Here is a 12,166-nt window from a genome sequence, read left to right on the forward strand (position 1 = left end):
AGACACAATGAGGGATTATCAATGAGAAAACAAAGAAGATGAGCATAGTCAGAAGTCAGGTTTTCTAGACCCTCACCTGGGGCTTCTACCTCAACTGAGGGACACATATTTTCGATGTTTAGTCTACCTAACATTTGGTACTGGCTGACCAAGATAGCATAGCATAATCCTGGTCTTTCATTAACAAGATTATTAGTTGGACAGTCTTTGCTTTATTCCTAAGAATACTCATGGGTACATAAAAGGGAAGGCCCCTATTAGAAAAATACCAGCACAATAAAACTTTGGATGCTATGACTTTGCAGATCCATGTCTATGGGTCCTTCCCACAAACAGAAGGAATATACACACTTTCTTTGGATTTTGGTTTTAAAAGCAGGGCTCATGAAACATGATTTCTGTGGGTTTGTAACTTAGCCTTGCTACTCAGTAGCTGTGTTTTTCTACAGGCAAATTATTTAGCATCTTTCTAAGCTTTGGATTATTTATTGCTCAAATGGAGATAATAAGAGTATCCATCTTGGTAGTGTTAAGAGAATTAAATGAATCAACGATCCATTCTTAAAATTGTACTCGTTGGAAAGGCCTCACAGAGTTCAATTAAGCATTCCACACACCCACGTAGAGATGTAATGTGGCTCTTGTCTCTCGTTGGCACACACATCCTGGAGTCTCTGTGACTACCTCCCTTTCTCTCTCCATAAAACTTAACTCACTAAATCCTCAGAGTCACTATCAAACACATTGGTCACTTGAACACAGAAAATCCCTGGAACTAACTAGGAAATGAGTCAAGGTAGGATTTCAGAGGAAAGGAATTAATTACAAAGCAGATCAGGATTGAACTGGAGAAAACACTGGACAAAAATCTACTGATATACTGATACTATGCTATTTATAATTTTCATACAATTCTAACTATTACTTTGAAGAAAGCCACTCCTCTGCTCTCAGGAAAATCATTCTTATTCTAAAAAGGTTTTTTTCTTCTTATGTTCTTCATAATAGGTCTTAGGTTCCAAAAACAAGTAACTGTGACAAGAAAATGACAGAGTATTTTTTTAACAATAATCAAAACTTTTCTTACAACTTTCCTTTTACAACTCAATTTCCTGCCTCTCTATTTAGGACTCATATTGCCAGGGTAACCCTGATTTAAACTACCTAATTTTCTTTAAGAGTGAGGGTTTTTTTTTCTTTCTTTTCTTTTTTTTTTTTTTTTTTGGACAATTCCATATGTCTTTGACCTTACCACCCTCTGCTCTCCCTAACTCCTCCAGACCAATGTAAACTGCTCCACCATAACAATTTCTAGTCTCTTCTTTGTAAACAGCCCACCAATTTACAAGCTGTGCTGCCCATATACTCAAGAGTGTGGTACTGTCCACTATGGTGAGGTTCCCTATCAGGGGCCACACTCAATTGGGAGAGGGTAAATGACTCCAAACTCCACATAGGAAGGTTGATTGGCTTAGCATTATGTCATCAGAAGTTCAGGTCCCCTTAAGGATTTAACAGAGAGACAGTTACATTTAACAGTGAGTAAGATAAATACCACTAGACCCCTTTGCTTCTTGCCGAGAATGGGTGCGTTTAGACAGCCTTCTATCACTATTTCCATCATGCTTAACGTTCCGTAATCTGTGCGTAATATTTCTCAAGTGCTTAGTCCTCTACACAAGTGACTGGTATTGCAGACAACAAGCTTTTGGCGGCCAACACATTTAATGTGCTGTCTCTGTAAGAATCTGATGATACCACCATCACTAACTTAGCTTCCCCAATCCTTTCAGTTTAATGAGGGATGTGAGTGAAAGTGATATAAAGTGTTACGCTTTTCAACTTGACTGTGTTTGAAATGGCACCAAGCAGCATATGTGGAAGAATATTTCTAAGTAATAATTAATGGGTAAAAAAACCACATGAATAAGTATATCTATGGACTACACCAGGACAATAAAACTGGGGGTCCCTTTACTTCTAGCAACTGACCTGATTTCACTGAGTTTGGGAAAATGTGAATGAGACTCAATGACAACTAGAGGCAATCTGGTCTGAAAGGTGGGGAATCACTTATTTATTTAAATAACCAAATATGTATCGGATTGTTTGACATAATAGGAAGCAAAAAAGTAGGTGCATACTACAGTGGACAGGCATGGCCTTGCCACCTATGAGATCCTAGGATTGATCTCCAGAAAAAATACATTAAAAATATGTAAAAATAGTAAGCAAAAAAACTAACTAAGAACTAATTAGAAAACAAAGTAAGTTAGACTCTAAGAAGATTCAGGATTTGGGATGTTGTATTATGTAAGTGGCTAATGTAACAGGTAGTCAAATTATTCAATAAATTTCTATTAATTGGGAATATTTACAGTTTTCCTAAATTACCCCACTTCTCACCATGGACAAATGAATTTCAAGGTATTCTGTACTTTATTGATATAATGTTTTAGAGTGTTCCACACAGTCAGGACAATAAATTGTATATATATTCTTATTTCATATATATGAATATAAGAATAAATATGAAATACATATGAATATATATAAAATAACGACAAAAATGTATATCCAATATATATATATATATGTATATATATATATATATATATATATATATATATATATATATGGTTCAAGTACAAATAAATTTTAAGAGTTCTTGGTCTATGGGTTCTAAGGGCATTCCAAATTTTCTTCAGAAAAGAATTTTATGTAAGGCAATTTTAATCATCTCATAACTATACAATTAGAGAGGCTATAACTAATTGTTCTGGGTTTGTGTTTGTCAGCTCTAGCACTTCATTTACTTAGGAAAAATATGCTAAGTGATATTATCACCATGAACACTATTAAAGCTATTCAATCCCCCTCCACCCTCCCTAGAAACAATGAGGAGTACTGACACTCATTTATGGAAATCTTGACTTTGGGTAGACATTTCTAGAATATCCCTTCTATTATTCCATATGAAATTATAGTCATGTTGTATTAAATAGAAATGTTCCAAAAGAACCCAGAAAAACAGAACAAACATAGGCAGGATCTATCTATAGGGAGAAAAACACTAGTCATGGTGGGAATGCTCTGCCATTAGTAAAAGTAACACGCAGATGGTCACCATCTGTTAGACAGAGCTGCCGTTACAAAGAACACTTCTTTAACCTCACAACTTGTTGCTTGGGACCCTCAGAGAAGGTGGGTTATGCTGATGGCCCATTCTGATGTGCAAAGAAAGGGACAAAATACTGTAGACCCCGAAAGCACAACAGGGACACAAACAGTTTCAAGGAATCCCAAGCTTCTAGGAAAAGAATGGAACCCCTCTCCCCAGCCCCACGAAACTCACCAACTCTCCTTTTCTTGCTTAGAATTCTATCAACTGTCTTTCCTGTCTTTGGTGTAAAGATAATGTAACACTAATTTATCAATCGGTCTACAAATTATGTTAATAGGAAATTCTTCCCTACTTTGGAAGGATAATTTGTATTTATCTCCATTTTTCATTGTGTGAAGCCATTCCTGGGTTTCAATCAGCTTTTAGTAATGAGACAGAGAGAGAGAGAGAGAGAGAGAGAGAGAGAGAGAGAGAGAGAGAGAGGTATTTTAAAATATTTTACATTCTACCATCACCTGATCTCTGACCCATGAGCTGAAGGACTCTGGGCTGCAAAATAAACAGTGATAATGCCCTAAAAAGTTAACTCCTCTTTGCTTTTATTTATTCTAAGAATCCCACTGCAGGAGGGGAAGCACACATGATTTATGTAGCACGGCAGAACTTTAATCCACGGCTCAGGAAAGGGTGCGAGAGCAGCCTGAAAATTATGCTGAGCTTAATTATACTTAATGTGAATTATTCAGAAGCGCAGACAGAGACTAAAAATTTATTTCATACAAAGAAGCTTGACATTTTAATTGGTCCTTCAGAATAGAGACAAAACAATTTCCTCTCAAGGAAATTTACATCTTCCCTCTCAGACCCGCAGCTTCAGCCAAGCAGAACTTCATTAACGAGATTAATCATGCCAGCGCCTGCCCCATCAGGTGTATGGCGCAGGTGAGAGGAGGAAAACAAAGTAATGATTGACACTTGCGATAGCTACAAGCGCTCGAAAGAAGACGGCAATAGACGATGCCACTGTACCTTGGTCATTAGCCATTTTGTCAGGGTGTTCCACTGTAAGAGAGAAAAAAATTAATATTACTATTTAGAGTAGCGCGTGAGGAATCTGACTTGCTGTGTCCAAAAGTTTGTCATCATTTCTTTTTCTTTTTCTTTCCTTTTTTTTTTTTTCTGGATAATCAGTCAGAGGTGGTGAACCCCTGAAAATAATGTTTTTGCTGAGTAAATATGTCCTAAAAGGTAGCTGTCGTGATTTTCAAAATATAAACTCATTTCACAATTTTAACTAAAAAGGGATTGGTAGTAAAATGAATTGGGGGTGCTACCAATTATGTTTACTCTAAGTAAATTGTGGGAGCTAATTATTATATTAATATGAAGAAATATATATATCAAAGGAAGTAACTTAGGCTATAAATCCAGATGATTCCTAATGAAGCAGGCAAGCTAGCAGGGTGTACTTGGGGGATGGCTGTGCTACTTGCTCTTTGATGTGGTTAAGTTGGCTCTTGATTTGTTCATAATTGCAAAAGAGTAGTGAAAAAAAATCACAGATTATTTTATAAATGAATAAGTCATCTCCAAAATTCTTAAAATCTGACTTCATTTCCTTAAACAAATGACATTTATACTACTTTAATACTTTCATGGTTCTCACAGAAGTCTTAGGAAATTTTTGGCCAGTTTACTTTTTTTGTAAGTCTCCATCCATTGTAATTACTTAATGCATACACGGATTTCTTCAAATTTTGTGGGTTTAAGACTTATTTCATTAACTCGTGTGCAAGAGCTCACTTGCTTCTTGTACACACTTCATTGAAATTTACAGCTAGACAGATACACAGTAGTGTACATCATAGACATCCATTCATTCTGTGGACCACTGTCGCTGCTGATCAATTACAGTTGTTTGAAAAAAAATAACCTATAGCAAATATTTAGGGTTGGCTGTTGGTTGATGTTTTTGTTTAATTTTTGACAGGTCGTTTCATTACATATACTCTGCACAGTGAATCAAGGTACTCTTGTTTTATTTTGCTCTGAGGCAAAGTCTCTCCTGGAAGTCACTCCATGGACCAGGCTGTCCTCAAAGTCACGGATATCCATTTGCCTCTGCTTCCTGAGTGCTGAGGCTTGCACCACCTTATTCAGGGACAAATGAGCAGGATTTTAAACAAAGGTCTGTAGCCCGTTAAGGAATACACTGTGTCGTCAGAACCAGTGTGCCAGTCTTCCAGCAATAAGGAGGCAAAATGTTACAACCTGGGAAGTATGCATGTTTGGGAGCACTGAGAGCAGGACACACTCAGAAAGCTGTTCTAAGTCGCACTTTATACCTGGTAGAGAGATGTGTTTGATGATAATGTGTGGGATGATGTTAAAAAAGAACAGGAAAAAGAACCCACCAAAAGAATAAAGCCAAATTCATTTCCTAGTCACCCGGTAACTGTTCCTTTACTGGTAATCCTATTGCTTTCATTGTCTGAAGTCATTGGTATTTTCGTATGTGCTCAATAAATATACTATCTTCAGATCTGCTTTTCTCTTAGTAAAGTTACATTGGATATAGTGTGACAATTTTTAAATTAAAAAAATGTTCACTATCTGGGGTTCACTATCTGGGGTTCACTATCTGGGTGTTGTGCCATTTCACCACAACTGAAGACACACAGGCGGGAAGATCCCTGGTATCGATGCTATCCTACCTAGCCTACACGTCAGCTTCTAGGCCAGCTTCCTCTCCAAAGGCAGGCCTCGTTTCATAAAGAAGTTAATAAACATTATCTTTCAAGAAATGGAAGAGACCAAGTGGATTCTAAGTGTTACCATAAATTACATACTTGAGGTTCGTGATTTGAATTTGTAATTGTTCATGCCATGTGGCCAAAACTTCCCCGTGTGTTGTCAAAATGTAATTTGAACTCTAAGCTATTTTCTCATAGGTTTCAGTGTAATTTATTCCTGGATGGGGGAGAAGCCTATTTATAAATAGCAATAAGGATGCCCAGAGAATTTCACACTTTATTGGGAAGTCATCACTGAGCACTCTGCTCCTCTGGGCATAGGAAATGGTACTCTATCTCTAGGAAACTCGTGTAGTATATACAGATGTGGTGAGCATCTGTCTTTCCTAGTGCACTGCAGGTGTGATGGCTACTCTTGGTCGTTAGCGTGACTACATTTGGAACTAAGTAAAACCCAAGTGTCTAGGCACGCCTGTGAGAGATGTTTTTTGAATGAATCTTTTGAGGTGGGAAGACCTACCCTACATCTGATTCTTTTGAGGTGGGAATGGGAAGTTCCAGATTAAATAGCTGCCATATATAGCTTATATTTAAAAAACGGGAAAGAAGGAAGCACTTGCCCTTTGCCTGTTTTCCCTCACTCTTCCTTCACTGGGATTAGAACCCCATTCTTCATGATTCTTCTGGAATATACTGAAGACCATCTGAGACTTCCAGCCTTGTAGACTGAACAACTACTACATTTTTGGATTTCCCATCAGGAGACAGCCATGGTTGAAATAGTTGGGTCATTACTTGTAAGCCACTCCAATAAATCACGTGTGTGTGTGTGTATGTGTGTGTGTGTGTGTGTGTGTGTGTGTGAGAGAGAGAGAGAGAGAGAGAGAGAGATCATGTATATAGCACATATTGTATGTATAAGTGAGAATTATTACATATAGTATGTTATTATGTATAACATAATCTTTTTATTTATTTCTTTAAAGAACCCTAATAGATGAACACACTGTAAATTTCACTGGTCATAATATGCACAGAAACATCCCTTTGCTGTGCTTTAACAATGTGAGAGTTTCTAAATAGAAGTCTGTGAAGGACATGGGGAAGGCAGGTATAAATTTGCAAATTCCTATATGGCCACAAAATAAGACAGAATATTATTTTAATTAAAATTTCAGGGAAATAACTAGATATATCATACACATATTTATATGTGCTTCCTTATTACAGATGTTCTTTAATTCATCAGTGATTAAATATGCAGTCTCCTAGACTCCTCTGGCTGGTTGCTAATAGCAAAAGACAAATTCAAATCTCAAGTACAAAATGCTACTACTGTGGCAAAGCCTGCGTATGAAAGCATGAGGCTTGCAGACACCTGCCTGGGGTATGACCTGCAGTGAGACATTTACTCAGTAGCTAATAGACTAGGGAGACTTTCCTCAGACTTTCTCTCTGTCAAACAAACTCACATACTGTTGAACTAAGGCCTTATGTTTTCAAGAAGCTTTGGAAACTGGAAATCTTAAGTTCGAGAAATTCCATGAGTTTTGTCTTTGGTGTGGCTGTAGTTCACTGAGAAATCAAATCTTTTGTTATGTATCATTTATTGGCCTTAAAACATTTGTCATTTAAAGGGACATAGAAAATACATTTTTGCTTAACTTTAATAAAGATAGGCAGTGTCGTTTCTTTGTTTGTTTGTTTGTGAGTAATTTAAAATTTGCCAGACATGAAAAGAAAAATCATTTCATAGTGTGAAAAAACTTCATTCACCTAATGATTAAGGACAATGTCAAATCAGTGTATCAGACCTAATACTTCATAATGATCTTGTAGACAATTATAAAAGAAAATTTGGAACTTGTCTCCAGTCTAGAAAATGATTACAGATGCTTTTAGGGCAGTTGCAGTAAACAGTAGCAAATGAAATATTAACTTCCTTAAATAACCTACAGGATGGCTATCAGCGTGGGCTGGTATATACTGCTCATTGGTCTACCACATAAAACATTCAGATTCCTTAAATCATCGTAAAACTTCGCTGGCATCTCTTGGCTGGCACACATCACGAGCATGAAATTAACTTGGCACATGCCTATAGATGAAGTGTAGGCATTTGCGAACATTATCTGGTTAAATTCCATGCTTCTAGGAAATGTACCGCTGGCTGCTTTTCAATTGCTCACGAAGCAAAACCTGTATTGGACATGATGTCCTAAAAACCTGGGTAAAAGCTAGCTCATTTCTACCTCACCTCCCTCCTGACTACTAGTGTGACATCGGGAACTGTCACACAGGCTTAGGATGAATGCTGGCTTGTGTGTTTTTTGGCAAGATTTCAGGTAAGCTGCTAACAAAATCCAGCTTTTGAATAGCTCACTCATGAGAATTCAAAAGTCCACTGTGTATTAGCATATCTTCCCAACTCACAAACAGACCATGCAGTTATTCTAAGACCTTCCTTTAAGTACAGCAAAGAAGTTGGCAGCAATGTACATCACGAAGGTCTCTCATGAATTCATTTTTCTGAAAGGCAGATATCCATAATATAGTTATATATGTAAGACCCAAGAATAAAACAGCATCACTGTATAGATATAGATATAGATATAGATATATAGATATAGATATAGATATAGATATAGATATAGATATAGATATAGATATAGATATAGATATAGATATAGATATAGATATAGATATAGATGATATAGATATAGATGATATAGATATAGATATAGATGATATAGATATAGATATAGATATAGATATAGATATAGATATAGGTGTGTGTGTGTGTGCAAATATCAGCTATGGGATATGCAAATTCTTTTTCCATCATTAACTGAGACTCTCGTAATCATTTTATCGTGTAGAAAAATATTATCAGACTCTAAAAGAATAAGGATGTTTTACATAATCAGTACTTGAACTCAGTATTTTCTATACAGATATTAACTGTTTTCAAATTGAGTTTACATGTTCACATACACACATGCACGCACACATGCACACACATATACATATATAGATATATTTACAGGATTGTGGGTTTTCATCAAATCGTCATATTAAAAAATTTCCCTTTTTTGTTTGTGTGTTCTCAATATGTCAATCACATGTATTTTCTGAAAATGGTTTGCTTACCTTATTAAAGCTTTCTTTTAATATAGAACAATGATTGTTATTGAAAGGAAGTAAAGTTGGCAATTTTAATCCATAGACATAACTCAATTCATCTATTTTATTCTCTTAAATATAAAGATCCAAAGGATTTATTGTATATCAAATAAAAGTAGTATACATGAAATCAATATAAATGTCAGAGAGCTATAAATAAATAACTCAAAATAATTATGTCTGGTGTTGATGCCATAAAAATGTGATAAAAAATAACTGTTGCTTTGACATGTTGAGTTTTTTTGGTGGTCAATCTATTTTTTTTTATTTTTGTGCAAAATAGTACAGTACATATTCTTCGGAATTGGTAAAAGTAACATTTTAATTGGCTTTGCATGCCCATTACGGGTATTTTTGCCCAAACATTAAAAATATCTGGGGCTTTTTTTCTAACAGAGACTATAGAGTGATTCTATGACCATCCACAAAGAGAAAGAGGAGAGGAGGAAGGTGACATAGTTCAAACCTTTCAAAGTCCTGAAGAGGATGGGATCCGAGAGGGGCCCCACGCCTTTAGCGTTCCGTGCTTGAATTCGAAAGTAATACATAGTGTCCAGGCTCAGATCCATGATCTGATGGGTAAGCCGGTCACCGCTGATAGTCTCCATAATCCAGTCATCGATGGGTATATTCTTGTCCAAGGTATAAAACAAGATGTAAGCTGTACAAAGAGACAAGTGTGACGCTGTTTGGTATACAGAATGCATACTGTAGCTCTCCTTTCAAGCACACACTTTTCTGAACTATAATTTTTAATCATTAGTATATGTCCACATTCTATAAACTGCAGCATTCAGTTTTGCTAGCAGCAGCTGTTTTTTTTTAAATATTGCGAGATTTAGATAGTAATTGTTTCAGTGCACAGAATAAGAACATGGAGTAAGTCGTTAGAAAAACCTTATCTGTCATATTTTAAAAATCACTGCTTTTCCTACCTATAAATCCAGATTATGTTTTCTCTAATACATTAATATTATGAAAAATGTAGAATGGAGATAACATGTTTGCATAATATTCATGGCAGCCCAATAAAGAAAAAAAGGAGTATTTATTTTAGCTGTGCTTAAATAATAAAGATTCATTGGAAAGTATAAAATGCTGCACATATTTAGAATACCATGCACCTGAACAGTCATATTTTATTATTGTAATGGCCCTGGGACGATAGGAGGGCCTGTGGGGTGGTCCTTTCACAAATAACGAAGCTGTTTGGAAAGGAGCTGGGGTGAGATTCTCTACACAGTGCCTTCCAGCAGTGTTTCTTCCGTTCCACCTTAGGCAGGCAGATACACAACCCTGAGCTAAAGATGGCATAGTTGTTACCTCAAATATTAGTAGCTATCATTGGAGGGCTTTAGTTCTATGTTTAGGGGAATGCTACTCTAACACGAGCAGCACGGTAACTTATGGTTGTCTTATTTATGCGTGTGCCACAAACCACATCGCCTTATGTGATATGTATAGCTGAGCAGTAGTCTTATCGAACGTAGGTAGGATATCTTGTGAAAAAGCATCGCTGATTTTCAGAGTCTTATGTATCACGTTCTTAAAGCGCCCTGCTTTCCTTTGAAATGCTATCGAGTCCCTCTTGCTCCCGTCTGAATTTGCCAAATTTAAGTTTTCACACTGAGTTTTACATCTCCTCAGAAATATTCAAATATCAGATATATAGGAGAGAGAGAGAGAGAGAGAGAGAGAGAGAGAGGGGTACATGAACTTGGACAGAAGCATCCAAGAGTAGTTGGGAGAGGTGAAAGAATACTATGTATATAGTGTATGAAAAAATAAACTTTTAAGTAAAAAAAGAAAATATGAGCAAAAAAGAAACAGAAACTATGAATATTTTGTCTCATTTTATTATATTGATCTTTATAAATATTCATTGTAAGTGATGGCCTGTTTATGCATGTGTAAATATATGCATGTACACAATGCACCTGGGTAGGTAAAAAATTCCCATAACATAGCATAAAGCATAACCGTAAGAGGGACCAGTAAGTATAGTGCCCAGGAATATGGTGCTCACTGCTTGGCTTTCATGTGCATTTACAATTACTCTTATTGAAAAATTAAAATTACATGTACATGTGAGTGTACATGTATATGTGTTTTTGTTGTGGTGTTTTCTTGCATGTGTATACTACCTCAGGGTTATATTCACAATCCTTGCCCTACTTTTCCTCTTTCCTATTCCTTATACTCCCTCAAGGCTTCTTATCTTTCCTTCTCACTGAATCAAATACAATGCATCGCAATTTTGCTTTAATAAATGAATTGTCTTTTTTGGTCTCTGATACTTTAACTGTTGTGTGTGTGTGTGTGTATGTGTGTGTGTGTGAGTGTGTGTGTATGCTCATGCATGCATGTGTGTATGCGTGTGCGTGCGTGTGTGTGTGTGTGTGTGTGTGTGTGTGTGTAAATCAAAGGAAACTCATCCAATGTGATTACATTGGGAAGATGGAACCCATTTTATATATATATATATATATATATATATATATATATATATGCCTTCAAGTCCATCTTTAGAACCTAGCATGGGCTAAGATTTATAATAGAAGAGGAGATTTCTTAATATTGGCTAGAATTCTTACTTTTACATGAGAAAAGCAGAATTCAGGCTTTCTTTTTTAGAGTTGAAAACGCATTCTGTTGTTTACTTTGACGGGTTGAATGAAGATTTGAGTGAAGAGTAAATCGCACAGTAGTGGGAAAATACGACTAATTTCTTCCTCCACTATGCATAGTTTCTATCATACCTTGTTTCTATTTAGAAAATTTCTGTTTTTACTTCTTAAAATATCATTTTTGACTTATGTCTATTCATAACTGTATATAATGAAATAAAATATAAATGAATCAATGGCTGAGAAAGTACTGAAATGGAACCAGTGAAAGTCGACCAGAACACCAAGAAATGAGACAGAAAAATGGACTGTATCAGCCTGATTTTTCAGAGGCCTGGCGCGCTGACAAGAGAGCGCATGTGCTCCGAGGGGAGGGATTTTATGTTTATGCTCTGCTTCATATTGATCAGCTCATATGAAAATTCTGGTTGTTATTACACTAAGAGCCATTTCCTAAACAAAACAAAACTTCAACTTGA

At 36.1% G+C, this 12,166-nt stretch overlaps 1 protein-coding gene across 2 annotated transcripts in view; it reads right to left on the reverse strand.

Moving 5' to 3' along the window:
• Positions 1-12,166, reverse strand: part of Dcc (DCC netrin 1 receptor) — a 1,119,339-nt gene that overhangs the window by 97,502 nt on the left and 1,009,671 nt on the right. For both annotated transcript variants that reach the window (XM_087592178.1, NM_012841.2), the window contains 2 exon segments: positions 9,527-9,721; positions 4,154-4,186 (listed from right to left, as the gene is read on the reverse strand). In XM_087592178.1, coding sequence (XP_087448304.1) covers positions 4,154-4,186; positions 9,527-9,721 — 228 coding nt within the window.

The sequence above is a fragment of the Rattus norvegicus genome, chromosome 18 (genome assembly GCF_021556685.1).
Source record: "Rattus norvegicus strain SHRSP/BbbUtx chromosome 18, alternate assembly SHRSP_T2T, whole genome shotgun sequence".
In the NCBI taxonomy this organism is placed as follows: Eukaryota; Metazoa; Chordata; class Mammalia; order Rodentia; family Muridae; genus Rattus; species Rattus norvegicus.